We start from the raw sequence: 20,735 nt of genomic DNA, 5'->3' as shown, positions 1-20,735 counted from the left end.
AACTGGATGAAATCCAAATAACACTTATTCAGATTTCATCCAATTTCATTATTTGAGCATCTCTGGTGTGACGTCAGAACCATGGTCCATGCTATCAGCCATACAGAGCCCCCTGATGATCCATTTGTGAAAAGGAAAAGGGGGTATCAGCTACTGATGGGGCGGGGGATGGAGACTAAATCTCTTGGCGGCAGCAAAGAGGAAGTAGGCGGAGTCAGCTGTGTGGTCACAGTGAAGGAGTGATTGGTCTCCCCTCCCATCCCCACCTTGGCTGTTTTTATGTGCAATCTATGCATTGTGGGTTATAAAGACACAAGCATGAACTATCGGGTTTAATGATTGATATCAGTTGTTGCTCTTGGTCTGCCTTGAAGTATAATGTGGTCTCCATATGGTCTTCCTGTGCTTCCAGTGTGCAGCATGAGGAGGGAGGAGGGGACCTGTATTCTACAAGAACCGGGAGGGACACGAGATGAACGCGGTGAAGCCAGAGTGAGACGACCCTACTTCCAGGCCTAACTGCCGAGGTAACTGCACCATCCTCATCCTCCTCGCCATCCTCATCCTCCTCGCCATCCTCATCCTCCTCGCCATCTTCCTCCTTCTTCACTCCATCTTCCTCCTTCTCACCGCCCTCCTCCTTCTCACCTCCCTCCTCCTTCTCACCATCCTCATACTACACACCGTGGTATTCAGTAAAATGTGATTATACTCCCAAAACTAACATTTCAGTAACTACTCTTACATAAAGGAGTATTTGAAAGCATTCCCACGTATTCCCTGTGTGTAAAAATGTTTACTTTCACTGCAGAGAGCAGTACAAGATAGCTTATCTCTGTCTCATCGGCAAAGGCAGAAGACACTCTCTGCCTCTGTTTTGATTCTGCTCCTTTCCTTTGCTGAACAGACATGTCCCCCTGGCAACAGCTGAGTCACTTCAACAGAGGGGACCAGAGTGAAGGCACATACCTCAGAGAGCTTCAGCCAGGAATGATTACATTTGCTGATGACCAGAGATAAGAAAGCATCTTCTCTCTGTAGTGAAAGTAAACATTTTTACAAATTGGGAATACTTGGGAATGCTTTCAAATGTTCTTTTTTGGAACGAAGTGTAGTTACTGACATTTTAGTTTTGGCAACACGGTGCAGCTTTAAACTGTAGCTCTACCCAAAGCAGTTTACTGGATTCTGAAGGCAAAAAGGAATTGCCTAAGGGGGAAAACTAGGCGGGGCAGTGGGGTGGAGACACTAGGGGGAGGGTCCTATCCATGTGAGCTTACAATCTAGAGGGGTGTAAAGGTAGCCATACACTGGTCAATTTGCCATCAGCTCCACCAACAGATAGATCCCTCTCTGATTGAATCTGATTAGAGAGGGATCATATGGCTGCCTTTACTGCAAACAGATTGTGAATCGATTTCAGCATGATTTCAGCATGAAATCGATTCAGCATCTGTGGAGCTGCCGCCGCCAGACCGCCCTTCCCCCCTCCCCCCGCACACATTACCCGTTCCGCCGGCGCGTGTCCCCCGGTCTCCGCTGTCTTCCTCTCCACGCTCGGCTCTAGCTTCACTGAACTTCCTGCCGGGGGAAGTTTAAACGGTAGAGGATGCTCTACTGTTTAAACTTCCTGCCGGGACAGGAAGTGAAGCCAGCCGGAACCCAGAGCCCAGCGGAGAAGAGGACTGCGGAGAGAGCGGGGACACACACCAGCGGAACAGGTAATGTATTGCAGCTAGCGCCGGCCATCGGGCATTCGAACGCCGCTATCGACGCACTGCCGACCCGCCGGCGATCGAGCAAAATGTTCCGCACGGACGGATCGACAGGAGCGATTGATTTTGGACGGAAATCGATGGTTCTGTCAGCGTTTGCGCAACAATTTCACAGCAGATTTCATCACAGTGATCGAATCTGCTGTATATCGGCGGGTAAATCGTTTGGTGAATGGGCCCCATAAGGTGGAGCACTAGGGGGGGCGGGCAATGGTTTACATTCTGCAGATGTTATGAATGTGAGCCAAATGTTTGGACTTCCCATAAAATAGAGTAGCTGAGGCTGTGTTATGCTGAACAATGTATTTACTGTTCCCCTTCTGTAACATGGTGCAAAGTGTAGGGAATTTGCGGATATACAACACAGAGATGTCTAACAAAACCTACAGAAATGTTAGCAGATAACAGCGTAGTGTGTAGCTTAATGTCTGCATTAGAGTGTCAGCTCCTCTGGGGCAGAGCGATGTGTCGGCTCCTCTGGGGCAGAGCGATGTGTCGGCTCCTCTGGGGCAGAGCGATGTGACAGCTCCTCTGGGGCAGAGCGATGTGACGTGCTCTTGGAATGTTTCGGTTAATGGGTTTGTTCTTTGTTTGTTCTGCAGTGAGCAGCCTGTGGCCTCCAGCATGCCGGAGATGATTCAGAGCCCAGAGCCCAGTAAAGCCAAACACAGGTAGGAGACCAGCCCTGGAGCTGTGTACACTTCTCTTCTGTGGTGCCTGCAATCATCCAGAGTGATGTGGCCACCAAAGCATAGAGACCACAGTCAGGCTATACAGTATTATACAGTATACAGTACAGTATAAAAGTGTCCTCCTATATGCCCCTTTGTGTCCCCTATGTGTCCTCCTCAATGCACCTTTGTTTCCCCCTTGTGTCCTCCTCTATGCACCTTTGTTTCCCCCTTGTGTCCTCCTCTATGCCCCTTTGTGTCCCCCTGTGTCCTCCTCTATGCCCCTTTGTGTCCCCCTGTGTCCTCCTCTATGCCCCTTTGTCTCCCTCTTGTGTACTCCTCTATTCCCCTTTGTGTCCCCCTGTGTCCTCCTCTATGCCCCTTTGTGTCCCCCTGTGTCCTCCTCTATGCCCCTTTGTGTCCCCCTGTGTCCTCCTCTATGCCCCTTTGTGTCCTCCTGTGTCCTCATCTATGCCCCTTTGTCTCCCTCTTGTGTACTCCTCTATTCCCCTTTGTGTCCCCCTGTGTCCTCCTCTATTCCCCTTTGTGTCCCCCTGTGTCCTCATCTATGCCCCTTTGTGTCCCCCTTGTGTCCTCCTCTATGCCTTTTTGTGTCCCCTATGTGTCCTCCTCAATGCACCTTTCTGTCTCCCTGTGTCCTCCGTTTGTCCCTGTGTGTCCTCCTTGTGTCCTCCTCTATGCCCTTTTCGGTCCCCCTTGTGTCCTCCTCTATGCCCCTTTGTGTCCCCCTGTGTCCTCCTCTATGCCCTTTTCGGTCCCCCTTGTGTCCTCCTCTGCATGGCCGCAGTACAGGGAGTCCCCCAACCTTGCGGTGGGTTGGAGATTTTTATTGGCAGGCGTTCAGGAACTCCCTGCATTTGGACTATAGGATACAGTGACTTTTTTCACCACTTTTGGGGGAGAAAACGTGAGTCTTATAGTCCCAAAAATACAGTATCTGTTTAAAAAAAAAAAAAAAAATACACTTCAGACCCCCTTTTAATGAAGACTCTGTTGAACGCTTGTGTAACCGGCTTTTTCACCAATAATTTTGGACGTATAAACTGTTTTCTCTGCAGTTTTATTGATGTCCCCCTTGGCAGAGCTGTTAGTAAATATTACCAGTCAGTACAATATTTTAGGAGCGTAATAATATCACAAAGAGCCTCTTTGCTTTAGTAACTTTTATTCTGTGTTTGTTATCCCAGGAAGAAGAATCGGGAAAGCCACAATGAAGGTGAGTGAGACTCGCTGCATGGCGTGCGGCCGTTTCCTGAACCCCCCCATCACTGCACGGCATGCACCCGTTTCCTGAACCCCCCCATCGCTGCACGGCCTGCGCCGCCCATTTCCTGAACCCCCCCCCCATCGCTGCACGTCCTGCGCCTGTTTCCTAAACCCCCCCCCATCGCTGCACGGCCTGCGCCGCCCATTTCCTGAACCCCCCCCCCCCATCGCTGCACGGCCTGCGCCCATTTCCTGAACCCCCCCATCGCTGCACGGCCTGCGTCGCCCATTTCCTGAACCCCCCCATCGCTGCACGGCCTGCGCCCATTTCCTGAACCCCCCCATCGCTGCACGGCGTGCGCCCGTTTCCTGAACCCCCCATTGCTGCATGGCGTGCGCCCGTTTCCTGAACCCCCCCATCGCTGCACTGCGTGCGGCCGTTTCCTGAACCCCCCCATCGCTGCACGGCCTGCGCCCATTTCCTGAACCCCCCCCCCCATCGCTGCACGGCGTGCGCCCGTTTCCTGAACCCCCCCATTGCTGCATGGCGTGCATTATCCCGGTTTGCATGCAAGGCAGTATTATTGGCCCCTCACTGGGCGTGTCTGAGGAAGACTGTTATATCCTTCACATCACAGCTGTGTTTTATCTCTGTCTTCTCTTCTCAGTGGAGAGACACAGGAAGAAGAAGATCAATTCCGGGATCAATAGGATTGGAGAACTCATCCCATGCTCTCCTGTGCTGAAGCAGGTGGGTTCCGCTCCGCGCTGGCGCCCCCTATCAGGAGGAGACGCACACCTCCTCAGCTCCGCGCTGGCGCCCCCTATCAGGAGGAGACGCACACCTCCTCAGCTCCGCGCTGGCGCCCCCTATCAGGAGGAGACGCACACCTCCTCAGCTCCGCGCTGGCGCCCCCTATCAGGAGGCGACGCACACCTCCTCAGCTCCGCGCTGGCGCCCCCTATCAGGAGGAGACGCACACCACCTCAGCTCCGCGCTGGCGCCCCCTATCAGGAGGAGACGCACACCTCCTCAGCTCCGCGCTGGCGCCCCCTATCAGGAGGAGACGCACATCTCCTCAGCTCCGCGCTGGCGCCCCCTATCAGGAGGAGACGCACACCTCCTCAGCTCCGCGCTGGCGCCCCCTATCAGGAGGAGACGCACACCTCCTCAGCTCCGCACTGGCGCCCCCTATCAGGAGGAGACGCACACCTCCTCAGCTCCACGCTGGCGCCCCCTATCAGGAGGAGACGCACACCTCCTCAGCTCCGCGCTGGCACCCCTTATCAGGAGGAGACGCACACCTCCTCAGCTCCGCGCTGGCGCCCCCTATCAGGAGGAGGCGCACGCCTCCTCAGCTCCGCGCTGGCGCCCTCTATCAGGAGGAGACGCACACCTCCTCAGCTCTGTGCTGGCGCCCCCTATCAGGAGGAGACGCACTCCTCCTCAGCTCCGCGCTGGCGCCCCCTATCAGGAGGAGACGCACACCTCCTCAGCTCCGCGCTGGCGCCCCCTATCAGGAGGAGACGCACACCTCCTCAGCTCCGCGCTGGCACCCCTTATCAGGAGGAGACGCACACCTCCTCAGCTCCGCGCTGGCGCCCCCTATCAGGAGGAGACGCACACCTCCTCAGCTCTGCGCTGGCACCCCTTATCCAGAGGAGACGCACACCTCCTCTGCTCCGCGCTGGCGCCCCCCGTTGGGAGGGGGGGGGGGGCACACATCTCCTCAACACAGCCAATTGTTTATAGTCAGATTGGGCAAAAGTTTAACTAAAAAAAACTAAGAGACCGTATCGAGAGAATAAGGGGGTGCACTGCAAAAAAATAAAATAAAGTATATATTTTATTACTGGTGACCTAAGCCAGTTTAAAAATGAGCTCTAGGTCTGTCAACGCCGCCACAGCGTGCGTGTGCACCAGCCCACCGCATGCGCCTGCCCACTCGGCCATGCAAGACATGGGCAGTAGTGCAAAAGCACTGACACAGGGACATTTGTATTTTATTAGGTAGGTAGTTATATATTAATAATGTTAATAAAATTATATGATATTATTGACATACTACAATATTACATAACCATAATAAGTTATATACCCGTATATACTCGCATATAAGCCGACCCGCATATAAGCCGACCCCCCAACTTTTCCAGGGAAAAATGATTGACCCCCATATAAGCCGGGGGTAGGAAATGCTGGCCGCGTGATCCCCCCAGTGTGTCCCAGTATAGCTAGTATAGTGCCCAGTAAGGGTAGGTAGTGCCCCAGCATAGCTAGTATAGTGCCCAGTTTAGCCAGTATAGTGCCCAGTATAGGTAGGTAGTGCCCCAGTATAGCTAGTATAGTGCCCAGTATAGCTAGTATAGTGCCCAGTATAGCTAGTATAGTGCCCCAGTATAGCTAGTATAGTGCCCCAGTATAGCTAGTATAGTGCCCAGTTTAGCCAGTATAGTGCCCAGTATAGGTAGGTAGTGCCCCAGTATAGCTAGTATAGTGCCCAGTATAGCTAGTATAGTGCCCAGTATAGCTAGTATAGTGCCCCAGTATAGCTAGTATAGTGCCCAGTTTAGCCAGTATAGTGCCCAGTATAGGTAGGTAGTGCCCCAGTATAGCTAGTATAGTGCCCAGTATAGCTAGTATAGTGCCCAGTATAGCTAGTATAGTGCCCAGTATAGCTAGTATAGTGCCCAGTATAGCTAGTATAGTGCCCAGTATAGCTAGTATAGTGCCCAGTATAGCTAGTATAGTGCCCCAGTATAGCTAGTATAGTGCCCCAGTATAGCTAGTATAGTGCCCCAGTATAGCTAGTATAGTGCCCCAGTATAGCTAGTATAGTGCCCCAGTATAGCTAGTATAGTGCCCCAGTATAGCTAGTATAGTGCCCAGTTTAGCTAGTGTAATTCCCAGTATAGCTAGTAAAGTGCCCAGTTTAGCTAGTATAGTGCCCAGTTTAGGTAGGTAGTGCCCCTGTATAGCTAGTATAGTAGGTAGTGGCCAGTATAGTGCCCTGCTCGCCCCCCTCCCGCCGCCGCCGCTGCTATTACCTGCAGCGGCTTCCTCTTCCCCGGCGCTTCCTCTTCCCCGCTCTGCGCTCTAATGCCCGTATGAAGAGATCCCAGCAGCGCGCTCTGCGCTGCTGCTGTGACGATGCAGGGGGCAGGAAAGAGCGGTTCCCCTGGTAACGGCGATACAGATCGCTGCTACAGGGAGCCGTGCTCTTTACTGCCCCCTGCATCGTCACAGCAGCAGCGCCGAGCGCGCTGCTGGGATCTCTTCATACGGGCATTAGAGCGCAGAGCGGGGAAGAGGAAGCCGCTGCAGGTAATAGCAGCAGCGGGAGGGGGTAGCGGGGGCCGCGGGCCACGGACCACCAGGGAAGACTCGCATACAAGCCGACCCCCCAACTTTTGACCCCCCTTTTTGGGGGTCAAAAATTCGGCTTGTATGCGAGTATATACGGTAATTATTCTATAATAATTTTATAATTACAAAATAATATAATACTAATTATTATGGTGTATTAATAATGTGTATTATTTTATTATAGTTCTTTTTGTTATAAGTTGCATTATGTGAATTTCTTAGTGGAAAGCTTAAACCCCCTTTAAACACAGGACTAGTTCCCAGTGTCCTCAGTGTGGAGATTGGGTAGTGGCCGGGGGGTGAATATGAAAGTAAACCTCTTTTGTGTTTTCCTCTGCTTTAGAGTAAGAACATGATCCTGGAGCAGGCCTACAAGTACATCACAGAGCTGAAGCGTCAGAACGACGAGTTGCTACTGAACGGAGGGGACAAGGAACAAGGTGAGGCCAGACACCAGTTAAAGGGAACCCCAGGTGAAAATTGATGATGAACAATTGTACATAGCCTCCACTCCAAAAAAATGATTTTTAAAAAAATATTTAACTGGTTCGTGTTCCACATTTTTTTTACCCCTTAACTACTTAAGGACCATGATAGTTGAAATCTGCTCCGTTTTGATGGCTGCCTGGCTGGTAGGGCGTAGATTTCAACTCACCGCCGATGTGCGCATCTGTTTTTGACGCTTCTGCCGATCTCGCCACTGAATCCCCTCCGTCTCCCGATGCAGCTCACTTGCTCTGCCTGTCTCTATGACGGCAGAGCCATGTGAGCGGGTCAGGAGCCAATTTCATTGGTTCCTGTCCGTGTCTATCAATGTAAGCAACTCCCATTGGCTTACGTTGAAAGACAGGGTCAGCAGCCAATGAAAGCGGCTCTTGAACGGCTCACAGGAACTGGTGGCCCAGGATCCCGACGTGCGGCAGGTATGTTCGGCGATTTGTCGGGATTCCACTGTTTCTGTACCAGTGGTCTCTGTTCCTTAAAGAGAAAGTGAACTGAAAATAAAAAGTCTAAATAACCATACACAGATCATACTTTGCTCCTGCGTAGTCTACTCCCCAATCTCTTTCTCCTCTCCTGCATCTCATTTGTCCACTGTGGTCAATGGAATTCTCCTCCTCCATTTTAAAAATGGCCACTACCCCATAACAGCTTTCTGGTCAGCACACTGTTACACTGTAATATCACCCACTTGAGCCATAGGGAAACATGGACACTACCTTGCACATTGTTGTAACTGACAGCTGCTGATATACCGTATATACTCGGATACAAGTCGACCTCGTGTATAATTCGACCCCAATATTTGACCCTGTAATTTTTTATTTAATCAAGTATAAGTCTACCCAGGAAAGTTAAAGACTGCACTTGGGGACCAGGATGTCACCAGGATATTTCAGTGTGGTCACTGTGTCTGCCAGGCTGTGTGGCCCCTCTAGCTATGTGGCCCATTTCCCCCTGGCTGTGTGTCCCGTTTTACACTCACAGTGCTACAGCACGCAGCTTGCTGAAATGCCCCCCTCCCTCCCACCACCATGGAAAGGGCCCCCCCTCTCACTCACCCTCTCCCCAGCAGCTTTCCGCATATCCCCCCTCCCTCCCATCACCACGCAAAGGGTGTCCGCTTCTCCCTCTCTCTCCCCCCTGTGTCTGTCATCTAATGCGCAGCCCCAGCGCTTAAGCGGAGGCCGTAACTCACTGATTACACAGCGCGACATCCTCCCTTATCCCTCTGCTCACGCTGGTCTGTTTACAATACCACAGCTACGGCTCCGATGTCATGTGACTTCATGTGTCATGTGACATCGGAGCCGTAGCTGTGGTATTGTAAAACAGACCAGCGTGAGCAGAGGGACCAGGAAGGATGTCGCGCTGTGTAATCAGTGAGTTACGGCCTCCGCTTAAGCGATGGGGCTGCGCATTAGATGACAGACACGGGGGAGAGAGAGGGAGAAGCGGACACCCTTTGCGTGGTGATGGGAGGGAGGGGGGCTTTGTGGAAAGCTTGCTGCATTAGCACAGGGTAAGGGGAGAGAAAGAGGCTCCCCCACAATGCCAGGCTATAAGTTGTGAAATTTAGGACTACTCAAGTATAAGGCGACCCCCCCCCCCCCCCCCCCACACACACACACACACACACACTTTTATACTTTGAGTCAGTCCTAAATTTCTCGACTTATAGGTGAGTATGTACGGTATAACTGACAGCAACTGGTATATTTCAGTTCTGACAAAATTTTGTCAGAACTGGAAGGGACCGCTGTAAGAAGAAAATGATGAACTTCTGAGAGGAACTGACAGCGAGGTTAGTATGTAATATTCATTTGCAGCTACGTCATGTGCTTATTTTAAATCATTTTATTCGCTTCAGGTTCCCTTTAAGGGGGCAGTAACTGCTGGTACTTAAGTGGTCAAGGTTCGTGACATTTTTGACACTTTAGCTGTGTCACTTTGATAAAGCAGTAACTTTTTAATTACCATCTTAGTGATATCGATCTTGTGTTTTTCAGTAAAATCTAGGCTTTCTTTAGGTAATATTTTTCTCCCAAAACTATTTTATTTTATAGTCATTTTATTGGGAAATATTAGGCGTAAATACAGAAAATACCAATCTCTTCATTTTTCACCCTTCCTAATTTTTCACATGACACGTCCCACAGTTATAAAACACAAAAAATAAATTATTTGGCCCTTCACGGTTAAACAGACACCCATACGCCATATTTTATTACTAGCTAAGAATGTGACAGACCACTATCCTCAGCCTGCGTGTCTGTGGTGATTGAACGCATTCCCTAGGGCAGTGTTTCTCAACATTTTATTGGTATGTACCCCTTTTAAAACCTGTACTCACCAAGTACCCCCTAGCATAGTAAACATTATCTCAAGTACCCCTTGACAAATATATATTTAATCGTAGTACAGGATAATTGGTTTGAAACAATTTCCAAGCGCTTACTATTGCTTTTAATTACTAAAATACTTATTTGGTGTTGTTTAAATAAGATGTATCATTTTCTAAAACTCTAAATTGGTTATTCTTGGTCAAGTATATCAAGCCTGAGTACCCCCTGGAACCTTCAGAAGTACCCCCTGGGGTACGCGTACCACACGTTGAGAACCTCTGCCCTAGGGTGACAGTTCAGGAGCCATAGTGCTGTACAGATGCATCGCTAGGCAACGGCAGAGCGTTACATCTGTAGAGCATTGGGGCTCCAAACTTTCGCCCTAACAATCACATCCAATCGCTACAGGGGGCAGTCATTTAAGGTTTATAAACAGATATAGGTATTGCAGGGGTTAATAGGCTAGGCTGGGGTTACAAATTAACTGGGGATTAAAAAAACACCACATTTTTTTTAATTTTATTGCCACCATGTCACTTTTTTTTCCCCCTCACTTTATTGAATAATTATCAGCCAGCAACAATCATTCACAGGACCGTGCTCAGTCACATGCACACACAGAAACATACATGATCATGTGTACGTGCAGGAGCACGCTCGGAAGCACGCGCGGCATCAGGCGGCAGGTTTTAATGCAGGATGGAGAGTGTACTTCTCAACCAGGGTTTCCTGGAACTTCAGGGTTCCTTAAGTACTCTGCAGGGGTACCTTGGGTTTTTACCCCATCAAGTATTATAGAGTACATTATAATAGGGGGTACTGTAAAAAGAAGCACTAAATTGGGGGTCAGAATAAGAATGAGCACATTAATAAGAAGCACTAGGAAAAGCAGACAGTATAATAAGAGGCAGTGCAATAGGGAGCAAAGAAATAAACAGCCTCCCCTACTTTTAAAAAGAAACTCCGACCAAAAATTGAACTTTATCCCAATCAGTAGCTGATACCCCCTTTTTACATGAGAAATCTATTCCTTTTCACAAACGGACCATCAGGGGGTGCTGTATGAATGATATTGTGGTGAAACCCCTCCCACAAGAAAAGTTCGAAATCTTGGCAGTTTCCTGTCTGCGAACCTTGCTGCATTGTGGGAAATAGCTGTTCACAGCTGTTTCCAACTGCCAAAAACCATGCAGCAGCTAAATCACCTGCCAGCAGTAAAATGTTCACTGGAGTTCCTCTTTAAAGACCACGCCTCCTCCAAAATAAATGCAGGGGTTCCTCGAGATCAAACATTTGTTTGCAGGGGTTCCTTGAGATCCAAACGTTATTTGCAGGGTTCCTCCAGGGTAAAAAGGTGGAGAAAGGCTGGTCTACGCCCTAAAACCTGCAGCTGCATTAATTAGAACATAGAATCTGCGCCTGGTACTACAAGCAGTTCATGTGGTGTTGTCTCATATGCTGACAGTCGTTCAGTGCCCCAGAAGCTAAAACATGAACTATGGCCTTGTTTATCTTTATCATTGAAGGCCTGCTAGTTATTATTTTTGTACTTTAATATGTATTATGTAAAAGCTAAGTTTGAACGTGCAATATAGGTGTGAAACTGAGCTTTTCCATTCATCAGAAATGTGAGTTAGTGGCACTTGCCTCAGATGAGAGGCAGGAGACGCATCAAAACTGCTGCTGGATTACACATTTTGACACATGTATACATTCCTTTATATAGAGGTACAGAAGTGAATGATTCTTGTTTTTTTGCAACAGAGTTCTCTCTTTTTAAATGTTGTTTTTCTTAAAGGGAACTCAAGGTGAGAGGGATATGGAAGCTGATATACTTTTTTTTTTTTACTTTTATACAATGCACATTGCCTGGCTGTCCTGCTGATCCTCTGCCTCTAATACTTTTAGCCATAGCCCCTGAACAAGCATGCAGAAGATCAGGGGTTTCTGACATTATTAACAAATCTGACAAGATTAGCCACATGCTTGTTTCTGGTGTGATTCAGACACTACTGCAGCCAAATAGATCAGCAAGGCAACCAGGCAACTGGTACAGTTCAAAAGGAAATAAATATGGCAGCCTCTATATGTCTCTCACCTCAAGTTCCTTTTAACGTAATTTTTTATAAATTGTTTGCGTTTATATTAACTTTTGTAAAGACCTGTTGAAAATGAGTTTCAGACATTTCTATTGAAGTCAACCTGCTGCGCAATGTAATGAGTAAGCAAATTTGTACTTAGTTTGCGGGTTTTCCATGCACTGATCCAGTCTTTTTGTTTTTCCCTTCCTTCAGCCCGTGAAATCCGGAAGCTGAGAAGAGAACTGGCTGACATCCAGAAAGAAAATGGCCGTTACATAGAACTACTAAAGAGCCATGACATCTGTCTGTACGATGACCCGACAATGCACTGGAAGGGAAGCGCGCGAAGCTCTAAGACTTCCCCGATAGCTCCAGCCGAACAGAAGCTCCCCCTCTGTGTGAGCAGTAACCAGCTAGCTCCGTCCCACCAAGCCGGCACTGTGCACGGGATAACTTTCAATGTGGGCCAGAACATGCAAAAGCAGACTGCCAACGTGGTTCCGGTGCAGAGAACTTGCAATCTGGTGACTCCTATCACCATTTCTGGAGTGTATTCCTTGGACAAAACTTGCCAGCAAAATGTGGCCTTGGCAAGCACAACCCCTCAGACTTCCTTGTGTCTTACTGTTAGCACTTCAACTCCTACAACAACCACCACCAGTCCTTTACCATCGAAAGGCACACAGACCACCCAGTCTCCCTCTGGCTCTGTGACGGAGTTGCCTATCCCGTCCACTTCAGCAGGTCCACATGTTTATTCCTCCAGCCAGTCAGCCCTGCCAGACTGCCTTAGAGGACAACCTGTGGACTCCACGTCAACGGTAACCATCTCCACCACCAGCAATCTTTCATCACAGCAGTCTCCTCTTGTGTCACAAGCTGCCATAACTCTACAGGAGTCTTCAAACTCGCTCCACGGCAAAGCTTCTGGCTGTGCCGAAGCTGTGAAAGACTTGGTCAAGGAGATCTTTCCCAATGTTGATATTGAATCAAGCCCAGAGGTATCAGCTGTTTCGAGGGAAATTCTAAATTCTACCGTTGAAGTCCAGGCATTGTCTGCTGGATCTTCTGGTTTGGAGACCAACTGGACTTTTTCTAATACGTTGTCCGAGTTGAAAAGCATTGGCGGCTTAACAAGAATCCCATCAGATGGAAACACGCAAACGACATGGACCACGTTACAGCTTGCAGGAAACACCGTGCAGCCATTAAGCCAGACCTCTTCCTCCACGATTCCTGCATTTTTGACAGAGCAGATGATCCCAGCAAAGGATACCATAAGTAATCGTCAAATACCAGGTTGCGTAAACCTAAATATTATCTCGACGCCCGAAAACAAAACTGTGGAGCCTGTCATGGTGAAAATGCCTTCTTGTCCAGCTGTGGCGGTCCAGGCTCTGAAAACCCAACAACAACCACAAAGCACAACCAATATCCTTCCACTAAATTCGCAGATGCAAGTAATTCAGGTGGCTCAACCATTTGGCACTGCTCTAAATCCAGCTGCAGCCAATCAGAACATTATACTTCTTCAGCCTTCTGCACCTGCTCCTTGTCCACCCCTTCCTAAGCCAACAGTCGGCCAACAAATTGTTATAATCCAAGCAGCTCCAAACCAGAATCCAATACCTCTTGTTTCTGCACAGCCTTCACCATCGATGGTAATGCCAGTTAACGCAGGCAATCCTGCCGTTTGCCCAACGAACCCAGTTCAAAGCGTGGTGGCTCCACAAACGTTTGGTGGAAAACATCTTGTACATATATTGCCCAGACCGGTGCCTGTACAGACGTCCGGAACCGTACAACAAGTGCCGACATCTACTGCCGCTTCGAATCAACAGCCACCCACAATTTCTGTGAATGGACAGTTGTTTGCACTGCAGCCTGTGACTCCTTCGGCTGGCTCCTCAAGCCAGACGCCCATGCAGATCATCCAGCCAACCACCAGTGAAGATCCCAACGTTAATGTTGCTCTCAACACTTTTGGTGCACTGGCCACCCTTAGTCAGAGCATATCTCAGATGAGTACTCAGAACTGTGTTCAGCTGACCCTAAATCCCTCTGCAGCGGCTCCTTTGACAACTAATAACATGCCAGTGAACTGTGCTTCAGTGCCTGGACCCACCGTGACAGCAGTAACTGCTGAGACGCCTTCAGTTTTAGCTGTTGCCCCTGCACCAACAAAGCCTTCACCAGTAAAACCTACTTGTGGCACACCACCCAGCGTAAAGCCAAAGAAGGCCATCAAAAAGCCTACTTGTAAGAAAGGTGCATTGGTGAAGCGAGATTCCAGCTTAGCTACTAAAGTTGATTCTTCATGCCCAGAAGCTTCAAACTTCGTGGCCAGCCATGAAGATGTGAACCAGACAGAAAGTACTCCCATTTTAGTTACAGTTCCAAGCGTAGCTCAAGAGAAACCAGATTTAGTAGACTGTCATTTGCAAAAGCTTGAAATAACTCAATGTATGGCTGAGGCTGAAGCTGGAACCTCTGTCACGCCAAGCAAGGTTGTTGAAGTCAATGTGGTTACTGAATCTGTACCCGAGGAACAATTTTCAACTGAAAGTTCAGCTTCAAGAGATCTCGTTGCTGAAGAAGTATGTATAAATCCAAGCAAGCAGAATATAACTTCAATGGAACAAACCAACTCTAAGCCTAAAACGGTTTCTAGAACACTACCCTTAAATGAGCAACCCGTTCAAGATTCTCTTGAGGTGGAACTTTCTCAAGATCAGTCTGCACATTCCAGTATGGTTTCCAGAGATTGCCTGATGAAAGGGGATAGTGCAAATTTATCTCCTGCTGACTTGCTAGAGGTGCAGATTTTATCAGAAGTTCCAAACTGCAAACCTCTCGAAAAAGTCCCAGTAAATGACTCTCATAGGCCTGAAATATTCTATAGCAAAACCAAGCCGGATCATCCCGTAACTCTTGATCAAACAGATTCCATCATCTTGACTGCTTCAGTGGTCCACATTGCCCAAAACCAGACCAGTACTTCTGAACATGAAGTCACCAGCACTTGTGCAACGAGTCGACAGACTGACTCTCCTCTGTCCAGCAGTGCTGTAAGTGGACGAAATTTCTCTGTTGCCTCAATGCTGCCAGATACCACCAGGGCAGATGCCACTAACTCGGTCTCCTCTGTGCCATCGTTTTGTGTTTTTTCTGAGCAAAGTGAAATCGTGGCAGCTGCTGGAAGGGACATCTTTGATCAAGAACGCGTTACTAAAGAAAAGTCGAGAGCACAAACGGAAGTTGGAGCCGTCTCAAAAGACATTGAAAAAACAATGCCTGCCAATTGTCGACTCCCATTTAGACCACATTCAGCTAAAGATGTCTCTCAACTTCCATCCATATCTGCTTCTTTCAGTACGTCAGTAGCTAATTCCCACACAGGCACAGATCGATTGGTGGAGAAAATTCATTGCCCACTAGGACGGAGTGCCACCAATCTACCTCTGCAGATCTCAACATCTCAAAGTGTGGCTAGTTTGAGCATCAATAACTTAATACATCAGGGTGGAATCGGACATGGAATTACAGGCTGTGCAAGTGTGTCTCAGGCATCTGATCATTTGCAACTGACTACATCCACCAATTCATCAATGACCTCCAGAATTTACGAAGGCCAGTCTCAAGGCAACTTGGTCTTGTCTGAGTACCATCAAGATGAGCTGCATCCCATGAAGCCCACAGTCATGCAGGTTGCCCAGACCACAGAGTCTATTTTGAAGCAAAGTGTTGATGTGCGTAAGGAATCTACCAAACGCCCCGCCCATGGGGATGAGTTGATCTCCACAGCCAAGAGGCAAAAGCAGTTCCAGGCTCCAATGAGACTGGAGAGTTTGCAGCCATCAGACAGTGTGGTGGAGCAGAATGAGATATTAGTCAGACAAATCTCCTCTGACTCTGCAACCTCTTTATCCAGAAGTATTCAAAGTCACGGAGAGGGAATGTCTAGTCTCTTCTCCACAAATAACAACTTCGTAAACTCAAATCTAAGGCAGAATGATATGCGTTGCAATTCTCAGCCGCCTATTTCAGAGCAGAGTCAAATGGGGAATCAACACGGTCAGCCCTTGCAGCAACAGCACCAGCAGGCAAGCCTTCATCATAACAATAACCCGTACGTAAAGCAACAGCAAGCTGGACATTTGCGGGACCAGCACCATTTGTACCAACAGCAGCAGCATCATGTTTCCCTTGCCGAGACCTCTGTTCGCTCCCAGTCTCATAGCGTTCAGCAGCAAAGACTTATACAGCAAGATGTTCAGATGCAAAAGAAAAGGCCACCAATGCAAAGCGCCCAGGTGTCAAGGTTGTCTCTTCAGCAGAAGCAGCTCCCAGAGCAAAACAGGCAAAACAATGCCCAGCCTCACCCACATCACCAACAGATCCAGCAGCAGATGTCATCTCATTTTGGGTCTGTGGCAGCTGAAAAATCGTGTGAAAGCAATGCTTCCTCTCGAGGACTTCACAACACGCACCAACAAAGCCATGTTAACCAGGAGATCCTTCATCAGCACCAACAGGAAATCAACAGGGCTCAAGGGCCTGTGGTGTCCTCAGAACATCTAACCGGTCACAGCCAAGTCCAAAGACTAATGACTTCAAGGAGTTTAGAGCAACAGATGGTCTCCCAGCCAAGTGTTGTGTCCCGGTCTACGAACATGATCATGTCCACAGCACACCGTCAGGAACGCAACAGAGTTTCTAGTTACTCAGCCGAGGCACTCATCGGAAAGAGCACTTCGAGCTCTGACCAGAGACTAGGAATGTCTGTTCAAGCTTCCAGAGTGTCGGAACAGATGGAGATGAGGAAATACTTAGATGTCTCCAGGAATAAAGTTATGCCAACTCACAATATACAGAACAGGATGACTATAGAGCAGTCTGGCCATACTGATTCACAGCGCCTGCCCGACTGCCAGACCTTTAAGCCAAGCAGCTTAAATCCGCAGCAGCAGGCTACCTTTGAGGTCCAGACATCAAGGAACAATGACGTTAATTCTGCCGCCCAAATGAGGAGTTTGCAATCCCAGACCTACAGGATCAATCAGAATCCTGCCGTCGCCATGGAACGGCAAAAGCACCTGCCCTACCAGAGCGTGCAAGAAATTCCTGTTTCTAACAGCCTCCAAATAAGAGATAATGAAAATTCATGCCATCAAAGCTTTATGCAGAGTTTGTTGGCCCCGCACATCGGAGATCAGGTCGGTTCAAGCCAGCGGGTGATATCGGGACCTCAACGTCATCAATATAACTCCTCCAGCATTGACTTCGCTTGCCCACCAGCTCGTGATGTTCTTCATATACGGAGAGAAAGCGAGGCTCAGAGCAGAGAGAGCTGTGATTTGGTTATGGGACAAGTACCCTCAAGGAGTAATTCTCTAAACATCCCTTTCTCCAGCGCTTCTTCCTCTGGAGAAATACAGGGTCGGAACACAAGTCCTCACAATACTGTACTAAAGTCCCATTCAATGAGACAAGTTGATACTCAGGGTGCAAAGAACCAGTTAAATATCCAGGTTTCCATCAACATGCATGGCGTGGTCCACCCTCCCATCCCTCATCAAACTATTTCCCATGGAAATGTCGACCAACGGCAAGGGGTGAGGCAGGTGAACCCACCAGTTCCCCAGAGATCAAGGCATCCTTTACAGGAGGAATCCGATTCCAAAGCCCGGCAGCATGAAAGGAACAGGTCTGGGAGCCAAAGACAAAGCAATATGTTTGATCCGGCCTTGCCTCACCTTCCCCTGGCTGGCCCCGGCAGCATGATCCTTGGCCGTCAGCAGCCCGTTACAGATAAAAGGCCTGGTATTGTACGTTTTGTGCCAGACTGCCCTCAAGTGCCCACTGATAATTCAGCACCTGATCAGCACGCGCTATCCCAAAATTTTGCCTTTCCGTTTATACCAGAGGGTACAATGAACCCACCAATCAATGCAAATGCGTCTTTCATTCCTCCAGTCACCCAGGCTGCCCCTACCAGGACTTCTGCTCTCATCCCTGTAGATCCACAAAATACGTTGCCTTCGTTTTACCCCCCATATTCCCCGGCTCATCCAAGCCTGTCCAACGACCTCACCCTACCGTATTTCTCCAACCAGATGTTCCCTAATCCCAGCACGGAAAAAACGAACAGCACAGGACTCAACAACAGGTTTGGTTCCATATTATCTCCACCACGTCCCGTGGGCTTCTCTCAAACCACGTTTCCTCTTCTCCCGGAAATGCCACCGATGCACATGGCCAATCCCTCCCACTTGTCCAACTTCAACTTAACCTCCCTCTTTCCAGAGATTGCAACATCCCTGCCCCCTGACGGCTCTGCCATGTCTCCATTACTGCCCATATCCCACCCTTCAGCATCGGACTCTTCTAAACAGACGTCAAACAGACCTGCGCACAACATAAGCCATATACTGGGCCATGATTCAAGCTCAGCAGTTTGACACTCGGCCAGAGTGAACTCCATAGGAGGTAGAAACTGTAGATGGTGATCTCTTTTGTATTTCTGATGCATTTGTGATATTATGCTCTAGTGAAGTCATGCTGTAGGTGGGAATGGTCTGTTCCATGTTCCTTACTTAGCATATAGTTCGCCTTGCGGCCAGGTCCCCTAAGTCAAGTCCCACAACATCTGTAAAGCCGCACTGGTGATAAATAACTGGGATGGCATGATTTCAGCTTGGGTCTTCATTACTCTCCTGATTCCACACAGAATGCAAGCTTTGACCATGGCAGCTTAAAGGACAACTGAAGTGAGAGTGATATGGTGGCTGACATATTTATTTCCTTAACCACCTTAGCGGTATGGACGAGCTCAGCTCGTCCATTACCGCCAGAGGGTGCCGCTCTGGCCCTGCTGGGCCGATTTTGATAAAATAAAAAGCAGCACTCGCAGCCGGCACTTTGCTACCTGATCGCCGCCGCAGCGCAGAGGCGAAAGAGGGTCCCCCCAGCCGCCCGAGCCCTGTGCAGCCGGAACAAATAGTTCCGGCCAGCGCTAAGGGCTGGATCGGAGGCGGCTGACGTCCATGACGTCGCTCCGCTCGTCGCCATGGCGACGAGGAAAGCCAAACAAGGAAGGCTGCTCATTGCAGCCTTCCTTGTTAATTCTGATCGCCGGAGGCGATCGGAATTACGCTTCAGGAGCGCCCTCTAGTGGGCTTTCATGCAGCCAACTTTCAGTTGGCTGCATGAAATATTTTTTTTTAAATTAAAAAAAAAACCTCCCGCAGCCGCCCTGGCGATCTCAATAGAACGCCAGGGTGGTTAAAGCAGTACCAGTTGCCTGGCAGCCCTGCTTTTCTATTTGGCTGCAGAAGTGTCTGAATCACACCAAAAACAAGCATGCAGCTAATCTTGTCAGATCTGACAATAATGCCAGAAACACCTGATCTGCTGCATGCTTGTTCAGGGTCTATGGCTGAAAGTATTAGAAGCAGAGGATCAGCAGGGCAACTAGTATTGTTTAACATGAAATAAATGTCAGCCTCCATATATCTCTCTCTACAATTGTACTTTAAAACTAAACCCCACCTCTTTGTGCTGTTCACATCCACTGAGGACATTGCTGTTGGCAGCTGAGCTGGTCTGGCTGGTTGGCGGATTCGTTTGCACCTGGAATGATGGTGGACCACCACACTGGTTCTTGCAAGCACATTTTTGCATCTGTGCTTTTAAAAGGATCTGAACTCAAATAGGAAATCTTAAAGTGTACCAGAAACTAAATAAAAAAAAAAAAGTTTTAGACATACCTGGGGCTTCCTCCAGCCCCATGCACACTGATCGCTCCCACGCCGCCGTCCTCCACTGCCTGCAGCTCCGGTATCGGGTCCCAATAGTTCTGCCAGTCTGTGCAAGAGGAAGTGCGTTCTCTATGTATCTCTCCGGCAGCCGCCTGGCAGAGCTAACTGGACCCGATACCGGAGCTGCAGGCAGCGGAGGACGGCGGTGTGGGAACGATACAAGCGCATGCGGCTGGAGGAAGCCCCAGGTATAAAACTTTTTTTATTAGGTCTCTGGTTTCCTTTAAGGTGCACATACATCAGTTGATATGTTGATTTGATAATTTTATGGAATTCCAAAAGAATTGGTGCCGCAACATGGCTGCCCAATTAATCTTTCCCTCAATCAGACATGCTGGACAATTTTGGTGGCAAGGGCTCGATCAGCTGCGGTAATGACGTTCAATATTGCGACGATCCATTGACCTGCCAGACCCCTAGTCGACCTCTTGCCCCCTCCCCCCTGATGTAAAGTATCATCCCCCTGTGGTGATGTGCAGCGTTTTAAAATCTCACCTGTACTCTGGTGGGAATCCTGACCTCCTCCCGTCATTGGCGTTGCCACAAGCGCCAGTACCACATGTGACGTCACATTTGCCGAGCCGCTTAGTACCAGCATTCATGGTGACACTGAAGACTGGAGGAGGCCAGGGCCCTGCCGGTAGAGAGAGATGAGACTAAAATAGTGGGGAGGGGGCAATGCCAACAGGTGGTGATAGAGTCAAAAGGTGCCCATGGGCAGTATACTTTACCTGTCCTTGTCTGCCGCTGGTTCCAGGCTACGTCCACAATCTGCATACACACGCCCACATCTTTTAACGTATGGCCCTATTGACCATTAAATAGATAACTCTCTGAATCTGATCATAGAGGGACTTATGGCCGCCCACACACTGCAGCGATTTGCAATAGATACAGAAAACAGAATGAAAGCTGTTGCAAATCACTGGACAGTGTGTGGGCGGCCCC

At 49.0% G+C, this 20,735-nt stretch overlaps 1 protein-coding gene across 1 annotated transcript in view; it reads left to right on the top strand.

Moving 5' to 3' along the window:
- USF3 (upstream transcription factor family member 3) overlaps window positions 1-19,736 on the top strand; it is a 30,444-nt gene extending 10,708 nt beyond the window's left edge. Inside the window, exons 2-7 of the mRNA XM_068270910.1 lie at window positions 413-527; window positions 2,378-2,446; window positions 3,655-3,683; window positions 4,342-4,424; window positions 7,384-7,480; window positions 12,181-19,736. Coding sequence (XP_068127011.1) covers window positions 2,400-2,446; window positions 3,655-3,683; window positions 4,342-4,424; window positions 7,384-7,480; window positions 12,181-18,428 — 6,504 coding nt within the window. The 5' untranslated portion in view covers window positions 413-527; window positions 2,378-2,399 and the 3' untranslated portion in view covers window positions 18,429-19,736. The remainder of the gene's footprint in view (window positions 1-412; window positions 528-2,377; window positions 2,447-3,654; window positions 3,684-4,341; window positions 4,425-7,383; window positions 7,481-12,180) is intronic.
- Window positions 19,737-20,735: the final 999 nt, after the last annotated feature.

This window comes from Hyperolius riggenbachi, chromosome 2, assembly GCF_040937935.1.
Source record: "Hyperolius riggenbachi isolate aHypRig1 chromosome 2, aHypRig1.pri, whole genome shotgun sequence".
Lineage (NCBI taxonomy): Eukaryota > Metazoa > Chordata > Amphibia > Anura > Hyperoliidae > Hyperolius > Hyperolius riggenbachi.
This window is presented reverse-complemented; position numbering and strand designations above follow the sequence as displayed.